The sequence below is a fragment of the Oryctolagus cuniculus genome, chromosome 7 (genome assembly GCF_964237555.1).
Source record: "Oryctolagus cuniculus chromosome 7, mOryCun1.1, whole genome shotgun sequence".
Taxonomy (NCBI): domain Eukaryota; kingdom Metazoa; phylum Chordata; class Mammalia; order Lagomorpha; family Leporidae; genus Oryctolagus; species Oryctolagus cuniculus.
The window spans coordinates 96390149-96409491 of NC_091438.1; the positions used below are offsets into that span (position 1 = coordinate 96390149).

At 38.5% G+C, this 19343-nt stretch overlaps 1 protein-coding gene across 19 annotated transcripts in view; it reads left to right on the forward strand.

Moving 5' to 3' along the window:
* SLC44A5 (solute carrier family 44 member 5) overlaps positions 1-19343 on the forward strand; it is a 437768-nt gene that overhangs the window by 73379 nt on the left and 345046 nt on the right. For 14 of the 19 annotated variants that reach the window (XM_070078256.1, XM_070078247.1, XM_070078246.1 and 11 more), the window contains exon 2: positions 15161-15242. The exons of 3 other annotated variants lie outside the window; for them this stretch is intronic. In XM_070078256.1, the coding sequence (XP_069934357.1) occupies positions 15230-15242 (13 nt within the window). In that variant the 5' untranslated portion in view covers positions 15161-15229. Of the gene's footprint in view, positions 1-1079; positions 12326-15160; positions 15243-19343 lie in introns of those variants that run through there. 2 more of the 19 variants (XM_070078243.1, XM_070078250.1) reach the window with 2 other exon arrangements.

The window sequence follows — 19343 nt, forward strand, 5'->3', positions numbered from 1 at the left end:
AGACAAAGCTATTGGATAAAAAAGACATGAGGTTAAACTATAGACCACCATTTCCCCTCCCTTCTAGTATTCACTCCTTCCTTTCTCTCACACATTGCATTCACTTTTCACAAAGATGAGACAATGATGTGTCACTTCAACCTCATCTACATACTCCCTTTGGCATTCATGCTATGTCAAATTCATGTTTCTCAAAATGACATTTCTTCTCCTTGGTTGGCATATTAAGTTACCTTTTGGGAGAATTTATGGAGAACTTTATTCATATAACATGATGGTTAATAGCACAGGCTTTGGGGATCGATCTATCTATCTATCTATCTATATCTCAAATACTGAATCCACCTCAGAATATCGATAGCAGCTACTACTCATTTGCTCCACTTTCCTGCATCTACAACCCCCTTTTTCATAGCCCTCTTCTGCTTAGGGCTGGCCATGTGACACAATTCTGGCTAATGACAAACAAAAGCCTGCTGGTGCTACCACAGAGGGAGTTAGGAAGTTCAGCTAATATGACCCTCTTGTCTTTCCTTACTGTCTTTCTGTTCTTACCTGGACTCCTGTGGAGCCTGAAGATGCAGCAGCTGTCTTGTAACTGTGAGACAACCACTTTATTCACGGGAAAAAAGACAAAGAGCAGTCCTGATTGTGTCCACATTGCTTAGCAGCTATAATAGATCTGGATTGCCTACCTTTGGCCCTCTTTATTTTTTGCTTTTTAAGAATAATGGCTCGGCCGGTGCCATGGCTCAATAGGCTAATCTTCCACCTTGCAGCACCGGCACACAGGGTTCTAGTCCCGGTTGGGGCGCCGGTGTCTGTCCCAGTTGCCCCTCTTCCAGGCCAGCCCTCTGCTATGGCCCAGGAGTGCAGTGGAGGATGGTCCAAGTGCTTGGGCCCTGCACCCCATGGGAGACCAGGATAAGTACCTGGCTCCTGCCATCGGATCAGCGTGATGCGCCGGCTGCAGCACGCCGGCCGCAGCGGCCATTGAAGGGTGAACCAAAGGCAAAAGGAAGACCTTTCTCTCTGTCTCTCTCTCTCACTGTCCACGCTGCCTGTCAAAAAAAAAAAAAAAAAAAAAAAAAAAGAATAATGGCTTATTTGCTTATACTTTGAAGTTGTGTATTCTGTTATTCACAGTTGGGTTCACACTGCTAACTCTGTCTTCAGTTTCCTTGTCTCTAACTCAGGAATATTAACACTACTTACTTAACAACAACTGGTGTGAGGAAAAAATTAAAAGATGTGAGTGTGAGGCTTATCAAAGAATACGGGTTAGCCAATATCAGTATTCCAACTTGAATATTTTCTTTGTAATACTTAGTGTCAGAAATCCAGATTTTAATACAGATCATATTTTACTTAGTTCAGTTCTATCATGTCTTTTTTATTTTTAATTTTTTGTTTCCATTTCATTTGAAAGGCAAAGACAAAGGCAGACACAGAGAGATCTTTCATCCACTGGTGCACTCCACAAATGCCCACAATAATTGTGGCCAACTGTGGTTAAACTGAGAGTAAAGAACCCAGTCTGGATTTCCCACATGAGTGGCAGAGACCTATGTGCTTGAGCCAGTACCACTGCCTCCCGGGGTGTACATTTGCAAAGAGTTGGGTTGGAAACAGCGTAGGATCTTGAATCTAGGCACTCTGTTACAGGATGTCCTAAGTAGCACTCCAACCATGGTGCAAAATTATATATCTTGCTCCTCTTTCAATATTTTTTTAGTAGTTTAAAAAATTGTTATATTGAGGAATCACTGCCTACAGCAAACTGCGCATATTTAAAGTGATATCTGACAACTTTGACATATGTATTACCTGGGAAACAATATAAGGCACGAAAGTAGAACAGAATAGAATGTGATTAATTGTTCCTGGAGGGAGAGGGGTCAGAAAAATCTGAGACCATCATCATCCGCAGGATGATGAATACATCCGTCACCTCCAGTGACTTCTTCATTCCCTCTTCTTTCATCACTTGCAGCTTCCTCCTCTGTTGACACTAACACTGATGTGCTTTCTATCACAGTGATTAATTTTCATTTTCTAGGGTTTTATAGAAATAGAATTATGCAATGCTTGTAGGGGGCAGAGAATGGGTTTGGTTTCTTTCATTCAACAAAGTTATTTTGAGATTAATTTGTGTTGCATGCTAAACAGTCTGCTTCTTTTTGTTGTTGAATAATATTCTATTGTGTGGATATACAAACATTTGTCTTTTATCTGTTGATGAGGCTTTTCAGGACTTTAATACATTAAGCTTCTTTCACAATATTTCATTTATAGCTTTAACAGAACATTTGTCATAGTGTAGTAAACTAAGTTGTTTTCATATATCATCCATTAAATAATGTGGTTACCCTTTAAGATTAGTGAGCTGTGTCTCATTTATTCTTGGTCTTCCAACTCATAACACAGTGACTTGGCTTTGAATGATCACCCCATGTGAATAGTCCTTAATGGGGAGCCCAAAGCATTCTCTTTCTCTTGTATTGTCTCCATCATCATCATTTGTTGATTTAAGTCGAAACTTGAGAGATGCTTGTTTTTTTTAGCTAATCAATTTTGCTTAAGTATAATTTATATAAAATGAAACTCACACATTCTAATGGTACAAGTCAATGACTTTGGGATATGTACACACCTATGTAACCACCAAACCAAGTGAGATGCAGAACAATTTCACCCCTCCAAAAATTCACTTAATCCTTTGAAGTCAGTATCCTGCGCTAAACTTTTCCCAGGAAGCCGCTAATCTGATTTCTGCCAATATAAAGTTGTTTGATTTAATTTAAACTTTATATAAATTAATATTCAGTACATACTCTTTTTTGTAATTCAGTATGTACTCTTTTGTCCAATTTCTTTCACTTGAATAATATCTGTGGTTCAACCATGTTGCATTGATTTAATCCATTTACATTTGGTATATATGTTGAAATATTTGGGATTAAGTGAAATGAAAACCAGTGTGGCTATTGGTTTTCATTCTGTCCTTTCTGTTTTTTTTTTTTTTTTGGTGCATAATTAAATATTTTTTTGTGTGTGTGTATGTGTGTACGCGTGCATGTATGTATGTGTTCCATTTTATTTTTATCTCTTGGCTTCCTAGCTAGAATCTTTTGTTTTTTAGTGGCTGTTCTATTTGTTTAGTGGTTGTTCTATTTGTTACTGGTTGCTTTAGGCTTTATGATCTGTTTCCTGAACCTGGCAGAATCTCCTTAGAGGTACTATTGTACCCTTCTGTATTTCTTACTTCAACACATTTTTTTTTAAAGATTTATTTATTTTACTTGAAAGTCACAATTACAGAGAGAGAGAGAGAGAGAGAGAGAGAGAGAGAGATGTGTCTTCCATCTGCTGGCTCACTCTCCAATTGGCTATGGAGATCTGAAGCCAGGAGCCAGGAGCTTCTTCCAGGTCTCCCACGCGGGTGCAGGAGTCCAAGGGCTTGGGCCATCCTCTACTGCTTTCCCAGGCCACAGCAGAGAGCTGGATCGGAAGTGGAGCAGCTGGGTCTCGAACGGGCACCCATATGGGATGCCGGCACTTCAGGCTAGGGCGTTAACCTGCTGCATCACAGCGGCGGCCCCTCAACACATCTTATCATTTCAGAAATATAAGGTTAACCAGAATAATTTCATTTACACCCTTTCTCAAATCTACTTTTGTTGTTGTTGTTATTCGAAACCACTCAAATGACTCTCCATTAAATCTGGCACTAAATTTGAGCTCCTGATAGCTTATCCTATCTGTTAAGTTTTGAGCTTGTCCACATCTCTGAATTCATCAACTGCACTTCAACTCCAGGACTAATGTTTTTCTTTTAGTTCTTCAAATGCATCCTGGTATTTTAAACTTCTGTGTCTTAGACATATTGTTCCTTCTGTCTAGAATACTCATCCCCTTTGACCATTTGATACTTATGTACTTTTAAGGATTTTTCTGAGGAACTGCCTGTGATACTTTTCCTGATCCCTCTCCCTCCAGGAAGAGGTCATCATTCTTACTCAGTTCAAATTCTGCAGTTTACCTACACTTGTGTCAGATGCTGCTTGTGTGCTTCTGCAAATGTTTTTGGTCTCGCCTCTTTTTCCAGCCACAACTGCAGTGATCATTCCTGTGTAGACATCATCAAATTTCATTCATGTACAATCTGAAAGTGCCCTAAATCAGCTTACTTCTCACTCTTCCTTTTCTCACCACACATCTCAAGGCTTTTTTATTGATGGTGCGGCATCATGAGACATCCTTAGGATTTTGCTCAGCACTCATGCATATGCAACTCAGAAGTTAATGCCCTGGAAGACCCACCCTTGACCAAATGGGAGTAGAAGTAATAAAGAAAGGCTTCCTGCTTTCTTTCTTTCTTTTCTTTTTAAATATTAATTAATTTATTTGAACGACAGAGTTACAGAGAGGAAGAGCCAGAGAGCTGTATCAGAAGAGGAGCAGCCCAGACCAGTGCCAATGTGGGATGCCTACACTGCAGGTGGTGATTTTACCTGCTACACCACAGTGTCAGCCCCCTGCTTTCTTTCTCTGAGGGTATCAGAGTGTCCTATTAATTGATTAATTAATTAATTGTAGGGACAGGTGTGATGAAACAGGTTAAGCCACCACTTGAGACACTTGTACCCCATATCAAAGAGCTTGGGATTCTGCCTTTACTTCTGATCCAGATTTCTGCTAATGTACCTCCGGAATGGCAGGGGGTGGTCCAGCACTTGAGTTCCTGCCATTCACATGGGAGACCTGGATGGAGTTCTGATTTGCTGGTTTTGATCTGGCCCCCAGTTACGGGCATTTTTGGAGTGAATAAGCACATGGAAGATTTCTTTCTCTCTCTCTTTCTCTCTTTCTCTCTCTGTCTCCACCCCCCCCCCACATGTCTCTCCCTCTCTAATCACTCTGCCTTTCAAATAAATAAATCTGAATTAATTATAAGACTAAACATCCTGCCTCCTGTATGGGTGGCCAGCATAACAGATCTTTTGTGGACTCTCCTTTCTTCCCTGGTTTGTTCCCCCTTTCCCAACTCTTGATCCCTAAATCACAAGCCTTTGGGTTAAGCTTTATATCCTGGGGAGTCCAGGCGAAGACAATACTTGTATGGGGCTGAATTATAAGTAATAAGTAATTATTTAAATATATCCAGCTTCCCTCAGACCAGTGATTTGTCAAAATATCCTAAAGCAGTAATATCTTATATTAAACCCCCAAATATACAATTGGTGAAAGTAAAATCATTCTGATTAAAATACTTATAGAAGGCAGAGACTTTGGAAAACAAGCACAAGTAATTATTAAGATACACATTTAATGAGAGTTAGAAAATATGTTTTATTAATCTTTGGCTTCTAGAAACTAGCATAGGGCTGGCTATCAGTAGGCAGGCAATAATATTTGCTAAACTGAAGTAATTGGATTGAGGAAAACTGAAGTCCAGAAAATTTAAATAATTTTGTTGGATTGTGAGAACTATGAATAGAAGAGGAAACAAATCAGAAATATATTCTACTTCTTTTTTCTGGAAAATGTGAATTTTTTCAGAAAAGAAAAAATCTGCAGGCTCAAGTTTTTCCACTCTTGACTTCATATGTTAATTTTCAAGCTGTTGTCTTGGTTTCAGTTATATGCAACCAGTGATAGATTGAAGGAGAATTTAAAAAAAAATCTCTTACAGTTCTTTTAAACTGTAATTAAATAAAAGTGAAAGATAGGGGAAAGATATAATTTATCATTATTTTTATAGTCACAAAGGTGTGAAAGGGTAAGATAGTTAATTTCAAGAAAGTAAATATGCCACTATAAAATCAAATATCTGCAAATGAAAATTTCTTTGATGTACTGCAGTTATAATCAATACTGAGGAATGTTATCATTTCTTAAAAGTGGCAGAAACTCTGGAGGGATAGATTTGTCAAATTAGTTATTGTGAGCAGGGTTTTCTGAGCATTCAGAAGAGGGAGAAAAAAAAATCCCAAATGACAAAAACCCTGCCAGGAAATTTATGCTTTTGAAAAAAGTTACAAAGTGTATTTTTTTGGTATGAATAATGTATTTTGTTTACCTGTTTGCTTGATCCATCTATTTATCCACCTGTCATCATGGTGTTAAGTTTGGCATATAGGGAGCCTATAAGGAAAGTATGTTGTTGACTTTTAGTCAATGAATGTTTTGTCAGATATATTTATTTAAACTATAACTTTAATTTTAAAAGGAATTTATTTATATTAGAAAAGTAGAGAAGAGAGAGAGAGAGATAAAGAGAGAGAATCTCCTCCATCGCTGATTCACTCCCCAAATGCCCAGAGCCTGGAACTCAGTCTAGGTCTCCCATATGGGTCACAGGGACTGAAGTATTTGAGCCATCATCTCCTGCCTCCCAGGGTACACATTAGCTAGAATCAGAAGTGATGATTTGGGACTTAAACCAAGCACTCAAGTATGGGATGTGGGTGTGCTAAGCAACATTAAACACACAAACACACACACCCAGAGAGAGAGAGAGAGAGAGCGCGAGAGCGAGTTTTCATCCGCTGGTTCACTCTTCAAATGGCTGCAACAGCCAGGGCGTGGCCAGGAGTCAGGAGCTTCCTCCTGGTATCCTACTTGGGTCATCCTCCGCAGGGAGTTGTTTTGGAAGGAAGTGGAGCAGCCTGAATTTGAACCAGCTCCCATATGGGATGCCTGCATCACAGGCAGCAGCTTCACCCACTATGCTACAACGCAGGTCTGTACTTTAATCTTTTATATGTAGCAAGTTAGTGACTTGTTTCCATTTTTTTATGGTAAGAATTGGACTTATTTATGAGATTTGTGAGCAAAATATAGTCTTAAAATACAGACGTTCCATTATTCAACATAAATGTCAATAGAGGTTATAGGTATTTGAACTGGAAGGGGTGTCACAGGATGGACTAGTGAGACATAGTCACTGACCAATGAGATGCAGATGTGTAGAAAGGTTAGGCAACTTGTCTATATGACAGTGTTTGTGCATAAACCATTCCTCTGATTATATAAAGCTATTCTCAAATATTTTCTATTTGCACCAATACTTTGTCAAAGTATTACTGAGCGACAGACCATGAAGACAGCTAATTGCAAGAGGTATAGAACACTAAAAAGGAAATTTTTTGGAGAAAGGAGGACTAGGGATATATTGAGATGGAATGTGAAAAAAATTAGGACTATTTCAGTTCATCTGGAAATTTTTCACACTTGAATTTTTCCCCCTCTCACATGGCATATGTTTCAAAAATTAAAAATTCACTAATAGTAACTGAGGGTTTAACATATGCCAACACTTTTTTAAAAAATTTTTTTGACAGGCAGAGTGGACAGTGAGAGAGAGAGAGACAGAGAGAAAGCTCTTCCTTTGCCGTTGGTTCACCCTCCAATGGCCACCACGGCCGGCGCGCTGTGGCCGGCGCACCGCGCTGATCCAATGGCAGGAGCCAGGTACTTATCCTGGTCTCCCATGGGGTGCAGGGCCCAAGCACTTGGGCCATCCTCCACTGCACTCCCTGGCCCCAGCAGAGAGCTGGCCTGGAAGAGGGGCAACTGGGACAGAATCCGGCGCCCCGACCGGGACTAGAACCTGGTGTGCCAGTGCCGCAAGGCGGAGGATTAGCCTAGTGAGCCGCGGCGCCGGCATACATATGCCAACACTTTAATATATATTAACTCACTTAATAGTCTTGACATACTCTGTTATTAAATCTGAATGGTTGTTTCAAGCCTGGTGTCACAGTATGTGTGCCATTTCTAAATGGATCATTATTGCCCAGATTCTGATATACAGCATTAAGGCTCAGAAACTGGGTTATTATGTGGTCACCCAGAGGTTAACAAGCTCAGACAAATTGATTCCTTCTACCCAAACTTAGAAGACTCTGATTATAAACCAGAATACCAATTTACAAGTCTCTATGAGGAAATTAACTGTCAAGTAGACCAGAATACTCCTGTCAGCTTGTCAGCACATTTTATTCCCCGTGGGATAGAAAGCTTGGGAAATAAAATTAAAGACAGGAGGATACTAAGGAAGTAGGAAATTAGAAGAAAATGAGCTGGATGCTTTTAATAAGGAAATTATCATGCGGTATTGGAGCCCAATGGGGCCACTGCACCATAGGAATATCCTTGCTTGCCTAAGGGACCCAAATATGATTTTCAACCATCAAATCTTTCTCCCTGTTACACACACACACACACACACACACACACTTCAGTCGATAGCAAGTTGTAGGCTCATTAGCTACAGCCAGACAGAGCAAAGTGGGAAGATCTGAGACTTCATTCAAAACCAGCCTTCTGGGGTGGGCCAAGTATCTGCAGGTGCTAAGGAGGAGGAACAGAGGAGCAGATAGAATAAATATGGTAAACAGGACAAAGATGATAACAATCTCCAAATTGAGAATTTACTATGTGTTAGGAACTGTGCTAAGAACTTTACATCAGTTATGTAATTTCATTCTCACATCAACCATCTGAGACAGATGGCATTAATATTCCTATTTTGTAGATGGGGAAACTGAAGTTTAGAAAACTTAGTAATGTATCAGAAAGTGGAAGTGTCTTAATAGAGGGTAGTGTATACTGGGCTGTGGGCATCTCAAGGTTGATGTGTCTGAAGTTGAGCCCTTCATCTCCTTTTGAAACGTGTCCTTCCTTTAGTCCATGTCTCTGAGGAATTCTAGATCTTTTTCCCTCTCCAATCCCAGTCCCTACCTCAGCAAATCCTATACATCTTACCTCTTTCCTGCTCTCTCCATCTCTGCAGTCACCCTTCTAGTCCAGTTGTGGTCCTGCTGTAGCTAACCATGCCTTCCCTACAAACCAGATAGATAGAAATTTGGTCAAGGAATCAAAGCAAAACTTTTGCATATAAAATCAAAGCTTAATGAAAAACAAGAGCATGCTTAATTTGATGTCAGTTATAAAAAGGTTGGTTAGGTTTCCTTAAATCTGATCTGTTTAAAATTAAGATTATTTTTAGAACTAGGCTTGGACATGGATTATAACCGTAACTTGAGAGAGGAAGGATGTAAAGGAAAGGGAAGCAGACAGGGCTTGGACAACCTTAAATTGTATTATGGAAACAATGATGGACATACATTCTTCAGACTTTCAACCTCTGCTGTTTGCATTTTTAACTAACATTGCATTTTTATATACTTTGTCATGAATCGACAATGGTCAAAGCATTTCATGTCCCTTTGCCTCAATTTCTCTGCACAAAGTGGGGTCACTGGGTTAGCTGTGATCAATGGTCTCCAGCTAGCTCTGAAAAGTCTCTGATCCTCTATGCCAGTTTTCTAGTAGCAAATTATCTTTCACAGTGTACAACTGCTATTGGCTTTTTCTTGAGGATTTCATGAGTGAACAATCTTCATAGGCACAGAAATGTTATTCCTAGGGTGAGGCTTTGCTAGCCCATGTAAGGACAGACTTCCTGATTTGGATGCTTGTCTTGGGAAAATGGCATATTTGAGACTTGAAGCTCTCAATCTACTGACTGGATCTAAAGCTTCAGAAATAGAATAATCCTTTAGTACCAAATTTGCCTAATCTATTATTTACCATAGTGGTTATTTAACAGTAAAAACAAACATTTCCGAAAATAACATCCAAAAACTTTTTTCACTAAAATTATTAGATCAGTCATTCTCTCAGGATTTCATTTTGACTTTTGTCTGAGCACAAAGTTGCGCTAGAGGAATAGAAGAAAATGGTCCCTAAATTACAGGATTAGACTAAGTCATCCACATTCTGTACTTTGTGATGAAATATGATAAAAATGAGAAACAGTTCGCTCAGAACCAGAGGTGTGCTCCTAAATAGGAGACAGAAATTTTCCAGGACTGATTAGGTAGCATGGGGACAAAATAGGGCTAATCATAGATTGTAGTTAGAAGTTTGAAGCAAGACTTAGACATTTCAAAGTTTTATGAACTAGACATTGGTTAAGTTGAGCAATTTGAAATGTCAGCTCTGAGTTTCTTACTGTGTAATATTGGAAATGTAAATTTTTAAAAATGTGATTAAATTTTAAAAATACATTTAACAAATTTTAAGCTTAGATACAAGAATAGAAATACAAATCAAAGAGCAGGCATTTCAGGAAAGAGAATAGTTACATCAACTAATAAATATAAAAGGAATAGTGAAGGTGGAAAAATCACCATTTTGCAACTAGTATGGAAATGATTTATTTTTGGAAGAATAATCAATGAATGCTAAAAGTTTGCTTAGGCATGGAGCATTTATACATTATCAATATATATTTCTAAAGAACACTTAATTAAAAAATGACAAATGGTCACTTTAAGGCAGTGAAACCTGACTAACATCACTTTATTGAGTGATCATAAGTTACCAATGATAGGGAAAATTGAGCTGATTCCTGACGTTCATGCAGTGATCTTATTGAAAATGTATAATATGAATCTAATCAATTGGAAACAACAGTGAGATTCAAAGAGATATCCTTCAAAAATGACTACCTAGGTTCTTTAGAAAAAATTCAATAGAATGAAAAACAGTGAAAAACTATTCCGCATGAAGGAAGCATGCCAACTGTATAAATGTATGACCTGGATCAGAGCAAAAACACTTTATAAGGTACATTATTGGGAGAATTTAAATGAATTGAGAAGAATAAATATGACTTGTATATTAGATAAGAATATTTTATAAATGTTCAATTCCTGGATTTTATAAATGTACTTTAGTTATATATGAGAACATCCTTATTTTTAGGAAATGAACACTGAAATATTTTGGTTTATCCCAAAACTTGATTTGCAAGTAGATATAAAGTGGCCCAGGGAAATTATTTTGTTGTATGTGTGTGTATGTGCAAGAACACATGAGGCCGGCGCTGTGGCTCACTTGGCTGATCCTGTGCCTGTGGCACCGGCACCCTGGGTTCTGGTCCCGGTTGGGGCGCCAGATTCTGTCCCAGTTGCTCCTCTTCCAGTCCAGCTCTCTGCTGTGGCCCAGGAAGGCAGTGGAGGATGGCCCAAGTGCTTGGGCCTGTACCTGCATGGGAGACCAGGAGGAAGCAACTGGCTCCTGGCTTTGGATCAGTGAAGCACCGGCCGTAGCAGCCATTTGGGGGGTGAACCAATGGAAAGGAAGATCTTTCTCTCTGTTTCTCTCTCTCACTGTCTAACTCTGCCTGACAAAAAAAATATATATATAAAAAAGTACATGAAAGAGACATCAAATCACATATGGCAAAATAACAATTGGTGAATACAATTGAGTCTAAAATAGTTATTTTTTTGTATTAGTCTATTTTGTGATGCTATTACACGATATCATCAACTGGATAATTTATAATGAACAGATGCTTATTGGCTTATGATTCCGATGGCTGGGAAGTCCAAGATTAAGGGACTACATCTTGCAAGGTCTCAGATTGTGTGTTGTGGTTTACTGTGCCCTGGAGCTAGGATGATGAGTGAATTTTCTATTCTCAAGTTACCAACAGGTGGGGAAGGTGACTGCTATAAAATATATACCAGAATAATGCAACAAAATAGAGAAAAAGTTAATGAGGGAAAACAGTAACTAAATCAATATTGAGGGGTGGTGCAGAGAAATGACCATGACAATGAGTTAGAGGATTTTTTTCAGCTGTTGGTGGAGGAAGACTAGAATGAGAGAGTGTTTCAGGCAACAGGAACTATACAGGCAGAGAAAGATGACATAAGAGCATTGGAGTGCTTTGGGACTTTTAAGCAATTGAGTATTGTAGAAGTGTAGTACAGCATTCTGGTTTTCAATTTGTAATAACAAAAAGAAATTAATTTTTAGTTTAATTATGAATATTTATAAGGTATCAAAGTATAAAATAATTAACACTAGAGAGTATACAAGGCACACTCTCCCTCCTTTGTTAAACTTTTTATTTAGTTTGCAGTGTCACTTCATTATAAGTGAGGATTTATTCTTTGACTTTGCTTGATGTTTATTGCAATTTTTTGCCAAATTTGTGTAATATGTGAAAATCTTTTAAAGAAAGAAATTTCCATAATTCCCAAGAGTTACATCTTCAAATATTTACTGGTTATCATATATCAGTTTAATGAGTTAAAGAATAGAAGTTTTATTCTGTGAAAATAACTTTTGATTATATATTTAAAAATTACTTTCATTTTATTTTAAAGGCAGAGAGATAGAGAGACGGAGGCAGAGACAGAGGGCTCTTCCATGCACTGATTGACTCCCCAAATGCCTATAACAGGCAGGGCTGGACCAGCCAAAGGCAGGAGCCAGGAATTCAGCCTGGGTTTTTCAGGTCAGTAGCAGGGACCCAAGGCATCAGCTGCTACATCCCAGTGTGTGCAATAGCAGGAAGCTGAAACTGGAAGCACAGTAGAACTCAACCCAGGCACTCTGATATGGATGCAGGTGTACCAAATGCCCACCATCAATGGTAAATTACTACAGTAAAAGATATTCTGTTTTCAATTAGCAAAATTATTTTGCACTATCAAGATAAAAAATTATCAAAAGCCAAATATCAAACAATAAACTATTCAATCTTTGAATCAAAAGCTGGGTATCCTTAATTGTAAGCTTCATACACATTTGTAAGTGATACGTTCAGACACCAATAAATAAATGGCAAAGGGTCCAAATAAATAATGGACCCAAAAATTGAAGTTAAAATTTACCTTCAGTAATAAATGAATAGGCAATTTGAAATTAAAGAACAGGATGAGTGTGTAGCTTTGTGGTTAAGACACAGGTTAAGGCACCTGTGTCCCATATTAGAGTACTGAAGTTCAATACCCAGTTCCAGCTCCTGGCTTTAGCTTCCTGCAGATTCTGGTAAACAGAGGTGGTAGCTTAAGCACCTGGGTTCCTGCCACACATGTAGGAGACCTGGGTTGAATTCTTGGTTCCTGGCTTCTGCCTGGCCCAGTCTTGGCCATTGTGGACATTCAGGGAGTGAATTAGCATTTGGGAACTCTTTTTCCCTTGACTCCCAAATTAATAAATTTAAAAAAGTTTTAAATGAGAGACACTATTTTTGGGCTGTAAAATCCGTATTTTGAAAAATCATGGGCCAGCGCCTTGGCTCAATAGGCTAATCCTCTGCCTGCAGTGTCGGCATCCCAGGGTCTAGTCCTGGTTGGGGCACCAGATTCTGTCCCGGTTGCTCCTCTTCCAGTCCAGCTCTCTGCTGTGACCCGGGAGTGCAGTGGAGGATGGCCCAAGTGCTTGAGCCCTGCACTCGCATGGGAGACCAGGAGAAGCACCTGGCGGATCAGTGCGATGCACCGGCCGCAGCGGCCACTGGGGGGTGAACTAATGGAAAAGGAAGACCTTTCTCTCTCTCTCTCACTGTCACTCTGCCTGTCAAACAAATAAATAAATAAAAGAAAAATCATGATAACCTATGTTGAGGGTTTTAAATAATAGAAAAAAATTGGAAACAATCTCAGTGTCCAATAATGTTGAAATTCTTGTAGTTAAATAAAATATGCAATGGTAAAATATGACATTACATGGGCATTAATATGATTTTTAAAAATAATTTTAAATAAAATAAATGCTTATGCTATCATGTTCAGTGTAGAAAACATGAACAAGGGGCCTGCGCTGCAGCATGGTGGGATAAGCTGCAGTCTGCAGTGCTGGCATCCTATTTGGGCACTGGTTCAACTCCTGGTGGCTCTGCTTCCATTCCCGCTCCTTGCTAATGCACCTGGGAAAGCAGCGGAAGATGGCCCAAATTCTTGGGCCCCTGCACCCATGTGGAGGCATGGAAGAAGATCCTGGCTCCTGGCTTTGGTCTGGCTCAGCCCTGGCCGTTGTGGCCATTTGAGGAGTGAACCAGTAGGTGGAAGATCTCTCTGTCTCTTCCTCTGTCTCTGTAACTCTTTCAAATAAATAAAGCTTTCAAAAAGAAAAGAAAGCAATTAACAAAGCATGCATTAAAAACCTAGATAACTGTACTGTGGTCTTGGAAGATGTTAACATGCTAATGGCAGAACCTGGATGAAGAGTGTATGGAGACTGTTTTTTGGGACTTTTTCAGTAAATTCAAAATTATTTAAAAATTTTTCAAAATAATATTTTTCAAGATATTTCAAAATAAAAAGTTAAAAAGCACACATAGAAAAATTACTGAGATGAAAAATAACCAAATTTTAGCATTGGTTTTATGTTAAAAGTAACTTTTCTCTTCCATTTAGAAAATGCTTTTCTGTAACTTAAATTTTTACAGTTACAGGTTATTTAATAATTGTTTTTAAAAAGCTGCTCCCATCATTAAACCAAGAAAAAAATCTTGCTGAACTCAAAACAAAAACGCCATCTACTGCAATCTTAATCAGTGTGGCATCAAAACATAAAATTGTTAATGTGGGGCAGGCCTTTACACTTGTTAAGATACTACAGGGGTGCCCACTTCCAACATAGGAATGCCTGGGTTCTGCTGTGCTTCCAATTCTAGCTTCCTGCTAATGCACAAGTACTCCAATAGTTGTCTCTGCCTCCCACCTGGGAGACCCAGATTGAGTTCCCATCTGCCTTTGGTCTGGCCCAGCCTCAGCTGTTGCAAGTATCTGAGGAGTGAATTAGCTGATGGGAGTGCCCTCTCCCTCTCTCTCCCTTCCTCTCCATTCCTCTATCCCTCCCTCCTTCCCTCCCTTTCTCCCTCTTTTCCTTTCTACTTCCTCTCTTTCCCTCTCTCCCTCTTTCTCTGTCTCCCTCTCTCCACCCTCTCCCCCTTCCAAACAAATAAACAGACATTAAAAAACACCATAAGTGTTAAGTGCTTAACAACAAGTGCATGTGAGTGAAAGCTAAGATAAAAACATCTACTGGTTGGGGATGCATTTTACAGGTGAAATGTGAAGTGTGAGAGTAGGAAATAAGTAAAAGTAAGGACTAAGGTTCAGCAAGCTGTGGCACTGAGGATTTTATTTTAGTAATAAAAAAGAGAAAGTCTTAAAAGAGTAGATAACGGGAATATTGTATGTGCAGGAGAAAGGTTGTTTTTCTGGGTTTTTAAGGCATAAAATTCATAGCAAGTTATGGGGTATGTTTCCAAGAGGTTGGTTCTTAATGAGTTAAAATCATTTGTTTTCGATAACCGTCTCCATACTTGTTTTTGTCACAGACTCCTTTCTAAGCAACTCAACTTTGCCGTGATTCAGGCCTTCTTCTGCGGAGACAGCCACTTACCTTAATGAGTGACGAAGGTAATCATCTACTCGAATGAAGTCCCTCTTGATCTGGACTTTTGTGTCAAATACGCTTCTGTGTTCAATATCAGATAAGGACAAGTAGAATGGAAATACACCCTGGTGTCACTGGGAGATGCGCTTGAAAAATTACAGCGTGTCAGCCATTGTGGCTCCCATCTTTCCCTAACTCGAGACCCCTGAGATGTGTGACATTGCCCTTCTCTATGTGGTAACCACCCATACCCGTAATTTTGGGGGAGGCAGAGGCAGGGGCTGTGTGCTTTGTGAATGCACATCCCTAGGCAGACTCACATTGAATCTGAAGCAGTGTGCTCCTCCCTCTAAGAGTTATCATTGGAACCAGAATCTTTTAGTTTCAACATTGTATCTCAGAGTGTGATTGTGTTAGCCTCCTTTCATATATTGAGACAAAGCAGGAGCTTATTCCTTGGAGAAACAACATGGTGTCCGACTTGTTCCTTGAAGGAGGAACACGTGGCTGCTCTGAGAACTTTGCCCATGATCTGAAATATTTGTCTCCTTAATTATATATAAATACTATATTTATTATATATTTTTATATATTTATTATTATATATTATATATATAAAGATTTCTTTTATTTATAGGAAAGGCAGAGTTACAGAGGGACAGAGGCAGAGAGAGAGAGAGGTCTTCCATCTCCTGGTTCACTCCCCAAATGGCTGCAACGGCCAGGGCTGTGACAATCTGAAGCCAGGAGCCAGGAGCTTCTTCCAGGTCTCTGACACAGGTGCTGGGGCCCAAGGATTTGGGCCGTCTTCCACTGCTTTCCCAGCTGATATCAGGGAGCTAGATCAGAAGTGGAGTACCCAGGACTCGAACTGGCGCTCATATAGGATGCCAGCATTGCAGGCAGCAGCTTTACCTGCTATGCCACAGCAGCATTATATTTTAAGCTCCTTGCAGGCACAGATTATATTTTATCAATCTTCTTGCCCTCTTCAGACTTACCCTTTGATTTTGGAAGAGGTAGTTACATAGTAAATGTTTATTGAAATGAATGCCGTTTTCCTTAAGGGAAAATTTTATTTCTTCATGAAAGAAAATCTATCCTTTGCTATGAAAAATGTGGCATTAAGAACAAATTAAAGTGGAAAATACAGAATGTGTAGCTTAAAGCTAAGCAGCAGCTTTGATCTTTGGCTGGATATATTGAAAAGATTAAGAGTTATTAAAAATAGGATCTAAAGGTCTATTAAGACTCTTAAATGAGGGCCCAAGCATATGTGTAAGTATATGTATCCTCCTAAAGGCTACAAATATATTGTACTGTGTGGACAGACACTAACAGATGCATTTACCTGATCCTGTGAAAATGCTAAAGGACTTAAGAACATTTTCTCTTATGCATACATACTGTGCTATTAACATACTTCTGTCTAGAGAAGAATGCTTTTATATTTTAGGCCTGTTTGCTCATCTATAAAAGAGTAATAATAATTATCAGAGTGAAGTAAGGATTAAATTGGCACAGTGCCTCAGAAGTCCTATAGGTATGCTCAATGAATGGTGGATTTCATTATTCTTCTCAGATGGGATTTCAGAAGTGTGTTATAAATGGTTGAGTGAATCTGAAGTAGAAATACTAGGGCCATATTATACTTTGACTACATTGTGGTTTAGATTGGGTTTTGTAAGCTGAAAACAGAGCACTATTACCATGTTACCATGTCTAAATGCTTTAAGGGAAAGTACCTTCTCACAATTATACAACTGGTGTGCTCATGGAGTTTTGGAATACTTATCAGTTGAGTGTTACTGTCCCCTTTCTATGTTACTTATTTAATATTAACCTTTCTTTTCTGAGTATTTACTAATAGATTACCTAAAAGAAACATCACAGCTTTCACCATTGGAAAGCAACTATTTTTATTAAAAAATTTCAATTTATTTTCATTTTATTTGAAAGACAAGACAGACACAGAGAGACAGACAATAAGAGCTCTTCCATCTGCTGGTTCACTTCCCAAATGCCTGCAGCAGCTGGGGGTGGGCCAGGCTAAAGCCAGGAAACTGGATTTCAATCTGACTCTCTCATCTGGGTGGCAGGACACAGGTTACTTGCTGCCTCCAAGGATTAGCATTAGTAGGAGGCTGCAGGGGAAGAGCAGAAAACGAGCTTGAACCAGGCACTCGGATATGGGATGCAGGTGTCACAAGTGGGGACTTAATTGCTGAACCAAATGCCCTGAACCATTTCCTTCCCAGAAGTGTACACTGTTTTTAACTTCCACTACTTACTGCTTCTGTGGCCCTTATTTAACATCAACTAGCTTGCAGTCATTTGACCTTAAGTTATTGATTGAATTTCTTTTTTATTAATATTGAGAAGAACAGATTTCATGTACCTCACAGATACGTTCATGATAGCACTTATGAATCAGACTCTCTGGGCTTGAATCATTACTCAGCTCATTCTATAAGGACATTTACTTTATATTTTTAATCCCATTTTTCGAAGTTTTTATACTGGCAATGAATTTTTACATATTTATTAATTGAAAATCTATAACAAAAGTCATAGGAAATAACAGAGACCTTGGCCATAACTTATCTATTCATAGTGTTGTGGGCCCCTGACTGGGCTTATTCCAGGCTACTCCCTCCATGCATGAAGGAATTCAAAGTGGGGGCATAACGATATGTAGGGAAACAAGATTTATTTAAAACAAAAGAAAAGTAGAGGCAAGCTTGAGAGAAAGAATGAACCTCCCCCTGTCCCAACAAGGTTTGAGAGAGTGAACAAACAAAAAATATCATAACACCAAAAGCACCCTGTTAGCAAGGTTCAGTTTGTCCTTTTCTACTCTAGAAGGCATAGGGGGTAGTATCTGAAATATGCTTAATTGAGTATATGAAAGGGAGCAGAGTTTGGGGTGGGCCTTGAGTACCACTATTTTCTGGTCCTATTTTGAAAATATTGGAAGTGTCATGGTGTTAGGTGTATGATGGGAGTGGGAATGCCCCACATTTTAATGTCAAAAAGATTCTATCTTTTTGAAATAACATTTAGTTATATATTTAACCAAAGTGGCAAAAATATTAAAGACAAATAAGAAGTTACAAGTTGAAGAAAAAGAACTCTAGGCCAATTAAACAGATATGATCCAGAATTTCTAAGCAAATGTCTTAATAAAGACAACATAAAGCAATAGAAAATATTTAAAAAGCAAGAAGACCATAGTCTAGGAGGAAAATAGACAAGGGCTATAAACAATACTCAAATGAAAAGATGTTCAACTTCACTCACACAGGGTACATTTTAAAATACATTGGTACATAATTCCTATCGATATTTTTGACAAAGCTTTAAAGCAAAACAACATATTTATAGCAAAACTGATACACATGATATTTCTTTTTTAATTCTAGCTCCCACATATAAAGGAGAACAAACAATATTTATTTTCCTTTGTCTAATTTCACTCAACATAATGTCCTGCAATTGAAGCCATTTTGCTGCAAACGATAGAATTTCATTCTTTTTATAGCTAAATAATATTCCATTTATCTGATAATTAATATCTTTGTTGATTACATATTTTGCCTATTGTGAACAGTGATGCTATAAACATGATGAAACAGGTATCTCTTTGATACAATGAGTTCATATCTTTTATGTATATACCCAGAAGTTGGATTTTTGGATCATATGCCAAGTCTATTTCTAGTTTTTTTTTTAAATTTCCATATTGTTTTCAATAACGGTTGCACTAATTTACGTTCCCATCGACAGTGGATAAGATTTCCCCTTTCTCCACATCCTCACCAGCATTTTTTGCTCTCTGTATTTTGGATAATATCCATTCTGACAGGAATGAAATAATAGCTTATTGTGGTTTTGATTTGCATTTCCTTGATGGCCAGTGATATTGAACATTTTTTCATGTATTTGTTGACCATTTGTATTTCCTTTTCAGAGAACTATTTATTCAATTCCTGTGTCCATTTCTTAAGTGAATTGGTTGTCTTTTTGTTGTTGAGCTTTTTGTGTTGCTATATATTCTGAATATTCTTATCAGATAAATAGCTTCCAAATATTTTTTATCATTCTGGTGTAGGTCTTTCACTGTG